At 35.1% G+C, this 13,253-nt stretch overlaps 1 protein-coding gene across 2 annotated transcripts in view; it reads right to left on the bottom strand.

Annotated features, from left to right (window-relative positions):
- Window positions 1-13,253, bottom strand: part of LOC149798162 (uncharacterized) — a 78,657-nt gene that overhangs the window by 46,874 nt on the left and 18,530 nt on the right. For both annotated transcript variants that reach the window (XM_089963269.1, XM_089963270.1), the window contains exons 4-6: window positions 9,002-9,148; window positions 4,169-4,222; window positions 989-1,107 (exon numbers count right to left, since the gene is read on the bottom strand). In XM_089963269.1, the coding sequence (XP_089819395.1) occupies window positions 989-1,107; window positions 4,169-4,222; window positions 9,002-9,148 (320 nt within the window). The remainder of the gene's footprint in view (window positions 1-988; window positions 1,108-4,168; window positions 4,223-9,001; window positions 9,149-13,253) is intronic.

Below are 13,253 nucleotides of genomic sequence, written 5' to 3'. Positions count from 1 at the left end.
CTGACTGGGGGCTCAGAGCTGTAAATCTACCTCGTCACTAATTTAACTTTCTAACCTCACGAGCCAGGGTGGAACTTTCATCATAATTTAATTAAATTATATTGGAGGAACCCCACCCCAATGCGTGCAAACGTCACAGTATACTAATATTACCCCTATACTAATTCATTGGCTGCCATTTTCTTTTGCACTCACAGTAAGTTAAAACCAAGTAACGAATGGGACTGTAAACTTAATGACTGACGTTTTCTTTGTCACTGTCAGGAAGGTAAACTAGGTAAACTTCGTATGTCACAGAAGTCATGTAACGAAGGTACAATTCAATAAAATAAAGAAAACATGTACGCAGAGGGTACCAATGAAAATTTCGCGAATTCGTGAATCCAGAAACGCGAATGCACGAGGTATTACTGTACAATTCTTTTACATTTTTACAAGCTGTCCAAACAATGAAACCCTTGAAAATTGCATGCAAAGATGGCTGAAAGTAAATGATTCATATTTCCCTACAGATTCATTTACCGTACCTAAATGTTCATGAACAGTTAAAACCCCTCTACATTTGTGCAATCAAATTGCCCTAGAGTGGATATAATGGATTAACATTAATACTTCTATGATATGTAAATAATCTTTCAATGATAAGAAGCTGAGGCTGATACTGTATATACTTGCTTGTAAGTCGAGCCCAATTGCAAACTGCACAGACCCAGAACTGCTTGTGCATTATGTGCCAGCAGATCTGGGACTGTGCAGTTTGTTAGGAGTAGTTAGCAGAACAAACAAAACTAGACCCTGGTCTGCAGCTGAATTATGCTATGGCAGATCAGGATCATTGTTGTTTGAGGTTTGACTCATCTTATAGGCATGCATATATAGTAATCTTCCTATAGAGTTTAAGGCAAATACTTAAGACCTCACTTTCTTATGTAATGCTGCAATCATCACACAGGAGCATTTAATTATGGTACACATTTTAATGACTTACTTCTCTTTTTCTATAGGATCCTTGGGCTTCTTAAACACCTTTTCGCCATCTACTGCAAAAAGCTTCCTTTTCTTCTTTTTCTTTATTTCCCCATCTAAGCCCTTTTCTAACCTTTTCTTCTGAAAAATTCAGTTTAAAAAACAATCTGAAATATTTTACAAAATTTTACAATAGAAACTTCATGACCTTTCACAGTTGCTATAGATTTTAAAATATATTCAAGTGGTAGACACTAGTAGTAGTGTGTGTGTGTCTGTTTATATAATTAATATACCTTTTCATTTATTAAGATTGTCATTATAAAAGATGCAGAGACAACCTTGTTTATCATTAATGTAGTATTGCTAGTACAAGTGTAAGTATTTATCTCTGAGAACTGGTACACAAACTTGGATATTCTGTGTCAAAGGATCTGCATCAAAACAGTTCTGATTTTGAGCTAACCCTAATCCCAGGTTGTTCTGACTACTCAAGAATTCACATTAAAATACTCAGAGACTACTGCTACCAGATGAATAACATTGTTGGTTGGTTGTAACAGTATTATTAACAATTAATGGTCTTATCATGCAAAGGAAAGAGGGGCTAACCGCCATTCCCAAGTCTACACCTAGGTAGCCAACCCAAGCTGTCATGGGCAGTTATTGAACCCATGACCCTTGGCTTACCAGTCCTGTGCTCTGTGAATTTACAGCATGTGACTTTCCATTTTGGAGGAGTAATGATAACAAGATTTTTAAGATGGCTGCCATTATAGCCAAACTGAAACCAGATTCATACTGTCCACTGATGATATATCAGACATCATACAAAGTCTTCTGGTGAAACGCCCATCTAGATATGATCATCCGTTCAGGAGTACTGATAGCAAGAGTTTCAAGATGGCCACTGTGGCAGCCATACTGGATATCAGTTCAAAACTGTTTTCTTTGGGACCAACTTTCTGTCTTCTGGTGAAAACCCAACATCAATGTGACCTTCTGTTCATAATGAGCAGCAATACCATAATTTTCAAGAGGGCCACTGCAGCAGCCATACTGGATGTCTGAGTGTCACCACTGTCATTTAGGATCAACTAGACTAAGGGATGAATGTATGGTAAAGTTTCATAACAATCCCTAAGTAGTTTAAGAGGAAAAGCAATAACAAATCTGTGCTGTGCAAATGGACAGATGATGGACAACAGACCACTCCGGCTCTACTGGTCTATGATTATAGCTAAAAATGTGAAGACAATTTTTTTAATATATAAAATCCATGGGAAGATAAACACTTGTAAATGAAAGTTAACACTTCCACAAGTAAACAAGTAAATGAAAAAAGGTAAAACTATAAACATTTTTTAAATCGGTTACAGTAGCCACCACTGCGAGTACATGTACATTGTTAAACAAGTGGAATCATGGATATGTCAAACACCATTATAGCAATTTGCTGACAAGAGGACTTATCATAATACTTTTGACTTGGTCAAATTTTGCCTAGTGTACTTGAGCATTTGGCTAAATTGTCTGCCATTTTCTAGTAAATTTACCCCTTTTTAAATGATGTATCAATCAAAATATTTTTGACATGGTGTTTGGTAAAAGCCACGAGGTGTCCAAACTTCTGAAACATGATGGTTTTCATGAGAAGCAGAAATAAAGTTACACCTATTTTGAGCAACCTTTGCTATGAGTGACCACAGGTCATTTATGACCACAATCATAATGCATGGATCAATTTTAATATATAAATGCAGTCATGAGCGACCACTTGCTGAATGCTATCAGCAACCATGATGTCTTGGCAAAATATGCATTCTAACACTGCTATGAACAGCTTAATCACAAAATGGGAAAAATTCCACCAACTTTTATTTAATCATTTGCAACAATGACTGCTTATACTGTTCTAAACAGAAAAGCTGTTTACTGATTTCTGAAATTGTATAGGTCATATGTGTAGTGTCATATATTTTTTATTGTAAACTATACTAAAATACATGCAGATTGTTTCTGTACTTAACCAGGTTCCTGGCCCCTTTATAGGCACTGCCCATATGTACAAGTTGGACAGGGGACCAGTCTATCCAGCAAGAATCATTTGCAATGACAGTAAACATCGTTCTGATAAAAAAAAAAAAAACGAACATAACAAGAGCACCAACAAAATAAGAATCTGGCTACTGGTTTGTAAATTTGGCAACTCAAGCATATATGTTATAGACCGTAAACCAGACTAATGTACATGTAGAGAATCGCCACTGTAGTACCAAAGTTTACGCAGTGGTTGCATACATTGTCTTAATTTGTATTGCCCTGGGGTAAATGAGGTCTTTTTGTCTATTAAACCAGCAAGTGAGAATCGTTTCTCAAATTCGACTGATAGTATTAAAGGCTTGTGTTGTTTGTTGCTTTTTTCCTCTGATTTTACAGCAATTACATCCCATACACCAGACTTCCATCTATTCAAGTTGGTGCGATCAGTTACACCCTTTTGTTTTGCTGAGTTATGTCCTCTGAGAATTAAGCCGTTGACTTTTGTCTCTGAATAAATAACTCTGTTTATGGATGAGATAATTGTTTCTTTTTTTTGCACTCATTGTTAACTATACAATGACATTGTAAAGATTATTCACATTTTCTCAAAGCCTGGTCAAAACTGTTGCCACAGTCGCATCGGCATCACAACTGAGCAATATTAATGTTAACACTTAGCACCTTAATATCAATGTAAGAACCTCCAACTAAAAAGAGACAAATTTTAACACTGGAGGAAATAATGATTGTAACTGAAAGAAATGAAAAAGGGAGACCACTCGCAAAATATCGGTTTAAACATCGGTAAAACAAATGTAGGGTGTTTTGAAGGAAAATTAGTAGAGCAGAAATGATATCATATCCTAATACATATACATGTGATCTTCAAATATAAATGTGATTAATGTTTCAAGATAGAAGTATATCTTTAATCCTGTATATCGTTGTTCTTCAGATGAATGCATACAATATTTTAGAGAGAATTATTAATAAAGAATATGTGCAGTGATTGTGGTTATTTTTCTTTAAATAGTGCTAAAATTTGACAACAGAAATAGGTCTCTTTGTACAAACTGGTTGTGAGAGATCACATGACTTGACTGTTTTCTAATGGCAAAAGGGGCAGTCTCTTGTAACAGGTTTTACTGTGATTAAATACCTTCATTATCTTCTTTATATGCTCTCCATCCTCTTCATCATCTGATAATATTTTCTGCAAAGTAAAAATGAAAACAGATGTGAAAAGAATTCATTAATATTGATGGCCCAGTGGGGAAAAATCCATTGTTCAGGGGCTGGGTTAATAAAATTAATTCTAGGCAACTGTTTGTTCACACTGAAAGCATGGTTGGACAATTAAAAATATTATGAAAAGATAATGTTAAAAATTATAATGGAATTTTATATGTTCTCCAGTAACAAATGTTAGATCATGAGATCACTTCTCTGGTTATACACAAAGTTACAGCATGTGCCAATTATCTCCATACAGTTCCATAGCTGAGTGTTGGGCGATAGAGACACCGTAAGAGGCCACACCAATCATGTGCCGGTTACTCATTATCAGATAAAGCAATCACAATAAATGCTACCAACTGCTGTACCCTCAAGAAATAAGACTCAAGTGTTCATCTTTTGTCAACACACCAACGTATGCTTGTGGTATCTTTAATATTTGGCTTGGCACACTAATGTTACACTTTCTCATTGGTCAGATAAAATAAAATTTGCACTTGCTGAACAGCATATGACAGTTGCTTCTGTTGGCTAATTTTAGCTTAAGAAGTATGGCAAGTTTAAATAATCAAACCAATCACAATTGTTGTTGCATACTATAATGTCTTGTTGGGTAATGAATAAAGAAAAATCCCATGTGGATAGTTAACATTCTCTGACAGATGATACACAGTATTAATAATATTAGATTAACAGTATTAATAGTACTGGATTAATAATAATATGAACCATAATGTTGTAAACATAGATAAACATAAAATATGGATAAGTCTGTGGTCAGGAGTGGTCAACTAGTAGAAAGCTGAGAGACAAGAAGACAGCATCATAAAAAAGAGGAAATTGATTATCTTTTATCTTCAGGTCTTAAGTAGACCTAGAAGGTGTGTAAACACAAGAGATTTTCCATTAGCATTACTGACGGTGAGTTTAAAATGCTTTGTGCAATAAGAACTCTCTCTGACCATAGTTGTTGAATAATTCTGATTATGACAGTCTTGGGGCAACTGAAGTGAAAATAAGTTACTTGGGGACCGAAAATTCCAAGGATTATTAAAACCAAGGTTATCAAACTTCTGCTATCCCTCCTTCCATATGTTAAATGGAACCCAAAGGTCTTGGAATTGGGAAATTTTTCATGTAAATAAGCTTAAGTTAGAATTCTCAGAAAAAAAGAAAAACAAGATTGGATGTGTATCAGTGACCTAAATACAGCAAGTTTTAATGCTAAAAAGCAGTCACAGAGTGGCTCAGGAGTTGTTGAGTAATATAGCCTAATACAATGAGAAAATCTTTTCTACTTTTCATTAAATGACAGTGATGAAAAAAGCTTGTTCATTTTGTTAGTCGTTTCTCATTTTCCACATAGAAATGTTAGAGGAGGACACAGATTCTGTTATTTCACTTGCTATCTGACCCTCCAAAATCAATCCTCTCCATTGGGAACATAAAAGCTAGGAAAATACGAACATTTCTGGGGAATGAAAATGAAATAGAATTTTCAGAATATTCCTTCATAGTCACAATTCAGCCAAATTTCACCGTGAGAACAGTAAGAATAAAGACTTTTTAAAATCAAATTCAATTCAACAAATTAAAGTTCAAAACAATTCTAAGGCCTTAAGAGTTTCCACTTCCAGCTATGTTCACCTTCATGGATGAAGATGTCCACCACATTTTGGGTTTACTTTTGTTTAATTAATTTGTCCAATACTATATGGCTTAACAGAGAAACAAACTGTATCAACTTGTATACAGAATTATATCATTTGTATATAATTGTATACATAATTATATCATTTGTATATAACTGTATACAGAATTAATTAAATCCTTGTAAATATTAGATTTTGTATGTAGGCCTCTTCAAAACAACTTATCATCAAGACCACTCCTGTGGCCTAGTGGTTAGAATGTCTGCCTCGGATGCAGGTTTGAACCCATGCTGAGTCATATAAAAAACTTATAAAAATGGTACAAACAGCTGCCTCGCTAGGCGCTAAGCGTTAAGAGGTTAGTGTTAGGACTGGTTGTCCTGGTGTTAGGATGTGACTGGGTGGGACATCATACTTCATGTATGGGTCATGATGCCCCAGTGCTAGACATCACTATAAACTGTCACACTCCAAACATTGTAATGATACGAGTGAAAAATTGTTAAAGCTATGTTACAAATCAAATCACACTTACTATCAAAGTCAACCATTCATAGAATCAGCTACATGAACTGAGCATCTATTGAGAACCATCACTACTGACCTCATGCTATAGTGTGTCTCAGACGTTCAAGCCTTCTCCATTAAAGCTTTAATGTTTACCAAAATTTCCTATATGGTATGCAATAACACATGATTCAGTTGTTAAGACATGTCCTTGCTGAATATATCTGATGGTTAATTAAAGCTTTGTTTGTTATTGTGATATTCTTTCTTACTGTTACATGTACAGGATGAAAAAAAAACACAACACAACAAGACAAACCACCTAAGAATGATCATATGATGTTTTATAGATCTACAAAGGCAATATGAACCTGCAGTGACTTACAAATTTGAGTGGTGTTTCTTTAAAATAAAATGTTACTCATGAAAGGTTCTGTTTGTGAATATGCTTTTCAACAGAAAATAATATAAAGAAACTTTTTTCCGTGTTATCAGGACATTGCTCTAAAATTCTTTACTAGTGATTTTCAATATGGAAATCATCAATAATTAAAAAATGAATGAACAGAAAAATCTTAGTAAACAATTAAATTAAGCAGATATGTGAAAATATATACTTTAATTGGAACTAGCAGTTCCTGTGTCAGTGACAGTCACATGTATGTTTGTTTACATTGTTACTGATTCTGAATATATTTACAGCAATAAAGTAAGCCAAGTCATTTATATGTGTAAATGTTGCAGCCTTTATCTGCATGCAAAATCCATAATGTGAAACCTTCTACATGAAAAATCCCAAGCTACTGCATGGTTTAAATTTATTTCAAAAGAGGGTTAAGGAAAAGTCACACTAGACTCTTGTGAATTATCTTGTGCTATTTTTACCATATCTGGCTAATTCTAACAAGTTAAATCCAATAGCCCATTATCATAAACTACATATGGCAAAATACAAGGAAGAGATGAGGTCTCTTTTTACAGACTTCTGCATACAAGTGTACTTTCAAAGCCCTGAGAAAAACAATTCCAATGGCAATATGGCTGGATTGTAATGTTTTGTTTGTTCAAATGGCGTAGTACTTCTCATGATGCACCTATGCATCATGGTACATCATGCTGCATGAACAGCATCAAAGAAACTGAGCTAAATGACTACTAGTAAAGATCATTGAAGTGTGAAATAGTTCACAGTGACTTTGTTTTGATAAATAACATAATATTTCTCCTCAAGCATATACATGTGAACTAACATGACTGCTGGCTTAAGTGTCTGAGAAACAAAGTTAGACAGGTTAATGCAGGACAATGTAATGTGAAATATAGGTCACAGTGACTTAGTTTTTACTTGATGGTGTAGTACTCTTCATGACACATTCATATACCTAGTTAATAACTTTACAGGCAATAATATCTGAGAAACTAAGCAAATTGAAAAGGTTAACACAGGAAACTGGTGATAAATATTGGTCACAGTGACTTAGCATTTACTGATGAGTCATGATGCATCTTTATCTTTTCAAGCAATAGTGTCAGAGAAACAGGCAAGGATGGTGTTAAGTCACACATACATATATTATATGCTCTTTTTAGACCTTTAAGACACAGTAAAATGTCAAGTATCCAGTTTGTGTGGATACATATTTTCATGCTGACTGATTGTCCATAGGAAAGGTTTTTATGGAAACACAAACTTAATTTCACCTTTTCCCATGGCAAGACCAGGAAATGGACTTAGGCCAAACAAACATTTAATGCAAAGTTAAGCAAATAAAGACCAAGAGACACTGAACAAAGGTAACCACAAATCACTGAAATGTGCAATATAGTTCAAAATGATAGTTTTCACTGATGGCTGAAGTACTCATAATTTACCATTTACAACCCAGTCATATGACTTTACAAGCAATACCATCCGACACAGACTGAAATACTGTGCACAGTCTGAATAATATATTTGTTTACAGAATCAATTTTGTCAATGTGTTTTGGATGAAAGGAAAATACTTGCATTAGACTGATCTCAAGGGAGGTAATTAATACAGTTTATTGTGTCAAAGAAAACTACCTTCTAGTAGTTTTTATATTAGCAGAAACTGACTATCTTCCTACTGATATTAGTAAGAAATCTTTTAAAGAGGTTTAATTCATTATGTCAGTATCTATTTAAAAAAACAAAAAAACAAGCAAGTAGTGTAAAACCATCTCCAGTTACAAAGGGTTGAATCATTTCATTGATTTGGAAATAGCTTTCGTGTCCATCTTCCTAACAATGCAGTTTTTTTTATTACTTTTGCTGGACATTTACAGTATTTGATGAAATAAAATTCCAGATTTGTCCATCCCCTGCTCTGAAGTCAAACTGATCAATCTGGGGAAAAGATTCTTAATTTTTTTAAAAAAAAGAATTAATTTTACCATGAGCTGTAACCATGGCCATAACACTTGCTCAGGCATGTGTCTTTATCTGTATATTATTGTGACAAAAAGTGGTGATACTTTAACACACCTTTAAACTCATGACATAATCAAGACCAGATAGTATAACCAATTTTGTCAAAGCTCAGTTTTCTAAAGCTACATTCTAATTCACAACAAACCCTCTTCTTCCTTTTCTTCTTGACTGAGGATGCTGGCTGAAATTCATTTTCCGAGTCGTCAGAAACTTCTTTGAAATCTAACTTCCCTGAGTTGATGTAGAAGCCACCATGTTTGGTAGTGAGACTCGTTGGAACAATTTCATCATACTGTAAAGAGATATCTGATTTATATTAACAGAGATAGAGATAGGGATAGAAAAGGGTATGACAACATACTTCAAAAAAGCAAAAGTTACATAAAATGAAATGGCATAGCAAGAAACAAAAATTCCCTAGTCCGACCAATCTGGTCAACTAAGTTATCAATGGGCAAGTATAATTTCATGTAAATAGCCCAATTTTTGGACAGACAAACTGTAATGGTGCAAAACTGTTTAGCTATTTTTTACAATCCATTCATTCATGGTCAGTCTGACATGTAACCATCAAGACTAATGTATGGCTACAATCGCCATAAATTAGTAGCTTGCAATGGTTAACCACTCTTGTTTGGGAGCAGGATTGGATTTTAATTAGGAACCGCTAGGATAATAATCAGACATATGTTAACATAGGGTCAATTGGAGGAAATGACAAAGTAGAGACAAGCCAGAGACAAATTTTATACAATCTTGAGCCATTTGAAATATGAGTTATAAAATGATATTTTCCAGAACAGTTATTAATAAGGTGGACTAGAGAGAATTGTTCTGACTTTGATGAGAGTGTTAAAATTTTGGCAGTTAGAGAAATTCAATCCTGATTGGCTAACCCAAATGAATGTGTGTGTTTCCCCAGAAGAAATGCAATATTTTAAGTAATTTCCTTGTCAAATTCAACAATCCAAATTTTTCTGTGGAAGGGTAAGCTGGTTCCAAGATCAGTAAAAAGTACTTTTCTCATTAAATTGTCCAAGGTCTGGAAGAAGTTGAGGGACATGGAGAGAGATTTGGCTGCATAGAAAGAGCAACTTTTGCAAGGCACAAATGTATTGTCTCAATCACATACGAAACGTTTATTGATGTAAGTTTGTAATTATTTGTTGATTTTCTTGTTTTAAATTCATATGTAAATTTTCCATGAGTTCAGAAGCTAAGGGATTGCATTCATTGTCTCTAATGTTATATGGCTCATGTATTATATGAATTTGTTTCAATTATTCAGATTAATAGAAATCATGTATTGTAGGAATTTCATGCATTACTCTGATATGAATTGTGAGAATTAATTTAATCGTCTTAAATGATACTTATGATGTGTGCTAAGAACTGATTTTACTATCTCTATGTCAGTGATAACAAAATTTTCAAGATAGCTTCTATGGTGGTCACATTGGACATCAGAGCAGTACCATATTTATTTCAGGCAAAAATAAAAACACTGGGATGAACGTGTGTTAAGTTTCATAACAGCGTTGAGAGATCGACTGAAAGTATATTGGATGATAACAATTTGTCAACAATGATTCTAAAAACTGCAAACAAATCAAATATGTGGCTTTGGCAGAATGTCACAGAATAAGGCAAAGAAATAACTTGGTTTTGTCTTAAAACAATAAGACTATTTCTCGTTGTACATGCGTACAACGTTATAGAGGGTGAATATGTTTTTCCAGGTAAGCAACTGTATATCATGTACCTAGCCACAGATTACTTGTGTCGGGTATCATGACTAACATGAGGTGCACGGGTATTCTACCCCGACTTGTACTCACTCTCCTATGGATTTAAGTAAGACGAATCATGAAAAACCATACTGGTAATTTTTGGATCACGTCAAGGAGTATACACTCTCCTTTATTCTCCAGCCATAGGGGTAAGTGTTAAATTTACATTCTATTTATTTGATAGGCGAAGCTTATTCGGTTTGTACTGTGTTATCGCGTAATAATGTTTATTACAACGCAGATTTTTAAAAGTAATATCATATATACAGAAATTATGCATAAACTATTATGTCCCATTTGGTTTTATTATAGCTGTGTATGTAAATCTGTAGCTGTGTCTGCGTCTGTGTGTCTGTGTTGGCAGCTGTGTCTGTGTTGGAAGCTGTTTCTGACTGTGTTTGAAGATGATTCTGACTGTTTGTAGCTGACTGTTATAGTAGCTGTCTATTATGGTAGCTGACCGTGTCTGTAGCCATGAATGTATATGAAATGTTATTGTGAATATAACTAGAACGGTCCGAAGCTGTATGAAGCAGTCTAAAAGTTTCTTGGAGTCATCTGGAGCTTCCAGAACAACGCTGTCTGTTGTGATAACATTATTGTGAATCTTAGTCATGATAAGATGATTGTGAATCTTAGTCGTGATAAGATGATTGTGAATCTTAGTTGTGATAAGATTATTTTGAATCTTTAGGTGTGTCAAAGATTATTTTGAATCTTTAGGTGTGTCAAAGATTATTTTGAATCTTTAGTTGTGTCAAAGATTATTGTGAATCTTTAGGTGTGTCAAAGATTATTTTGAATCTTAAGTTGTTTCAAAGACTATTTTTGAATCTTTATAATTTTGTTCTTGTTGAACAACATACTGTTTAAGGGGTATGTGCAGCCCATGAGGGTTCTTGGATCTGCACTTCATTTTATTCAATATTTGTTTTGTTTATTTTCAATTGTATTTTTACATCATATATTTATCATTATTAACTCATTCATAAATTTCCATCTTTCTTACATTGTGTTTGGCTTGTTCATTTCGTGCAAAAACCCACTTGGTTACAATTCTGCGACAATGGTGTCAGAAGTGGGATATTTGGCTTAAGTGAACCGTCATCACAGTAGTTGTGAAAGTAAACTCTGATCGTTTATACTCGTGTGTGACCTTCTTGAGAAGACAATCAAGTAGGTGTTTATTTTGTTTAGTAGTTCTAGGTCTGTGGGTCTAGTATAAATACTTATTCATTTTTGTTTTGAGTTGCCTTCATTAGGAATAGTTTCTTTTGTTAAAGTAAATTTTTGTTACTATTAATCATGTCATCACTTAAGGACTTGGTCGCCTTAGGTAAAGAACTTGGGTATGAGGGTGAAAGTTTAAGGGAATTTATTAAGGAAGAACAAGCCAGGGAGAGGGATGAAAGGGTTAGGGTGAGGGAATTAGAAAAGGAAGAACTAGCCAGGGAGAGGGATGAAAGGGTTAGGGTGAGGGAATTAGAAAGGGAAGAACAAGCCCGGGAGAGGGAAGAAAGGATAAAGGAGATGGAAATGACCAAACAACTTGAAAGGGCAAAAAGGGAAACAGAGGAAAGGCGGGCAGAATTAGAAAAACAGTTCGAAAGGGAAAAGATAGAACTAGAAAAACAGGCCAAAAAAGAAAGGATAGAATGGGAAAGGGGAGCTGAGAGGGAGAAGATAGAGTTAGAAAAACAAGCAAGGTTGGAAGCGTTGGAGGTAGAAGAAAGATTAAGGCAACGAGATCATGAACGTAAGATAGAGTTAGCAACAGCTAGAAAAGGAGAACATGATTCTGCCTCTAGCAAATTAAAGGGTACCAAACTACCCCCTTTTGACGATGAGAAAGATAACATGGATAGTTATCTTCATCGGTTTGAGTGGTATGCCGAGAACCAGAAGTGGAGTCGGAATGACTGGGCACTGCATCTCAGTGCTTTATTAAAAGGTAAAGCGCTGGATGTGTACTCGCGACTTCCTAGAGACAATGTGTTTAAATACGACGTTCTGAAGGAAGCACTTCTAAAAAGGTACGAGCTGACAAAACAGGGTTTTCGTAAAAAGTTCAGGAGTAGCAAGCCCGAGAAGGGAGAAACCTTTGATCAGTTCATTGTTAGAATAGCGAACTATTTTCAGCGGTGGATAGAATGCGGCAAAGCGGTGAAAACGTTTGAAGGGTTGACTGATTTCTTCCTCCGAGATCAACTGTTGAACACAGTGGGGCGGGAACTAGGTCAGTTTCTGAAAGAGAAAGTCTATTCAAACGTTCAGGATATGGCTAAACAAGCCGATTTCTATGCTGAGGCTCATGGGGAAACCCAGAACGTGGTTTCAAAAGATTTTAAGTCTGGAAACCAGTCTACGAGACCGATGCCTAGGGAGCTTGTGAAATCAGCTGAGGCAAGTAGGTCAGTTAGGGACACAGGTCATCTGGGTGTACAATGTTTCCTGTGTAAGGAATGGGGTCATATTCAAGTAAAATGTCCTAAAAGAAAGGGATTTATGCATGAGGTAGCCGTGGCTATACAGAATAAAAGTGTATCTGGTAATATGGTGCAGGTAGAACCAGGTATTCATACACTTGGCATGTGTCTTTTTCCCAAA

This window comes from Sinohyriopsis cumingii, chromosome 6 (genome assembly GCF_028554795.1).
Source record: "Sinohyriopsis cumingii isolate HCF-2022 chromosome 6, ASM2855479v2, whole genome shotgun sequence".
NCBI lineage: Eukaryota > Metazoa > Mollusca > Bivalvia > Unionida > Unionidae > Sinohyriopsis > Sinohyriopsis cumingii.
The sequence above is the reverse complement of the archived record's forward strand: the minus strand, read 5'-3'. Positions and strand labels throughout refer to the sequence as shown.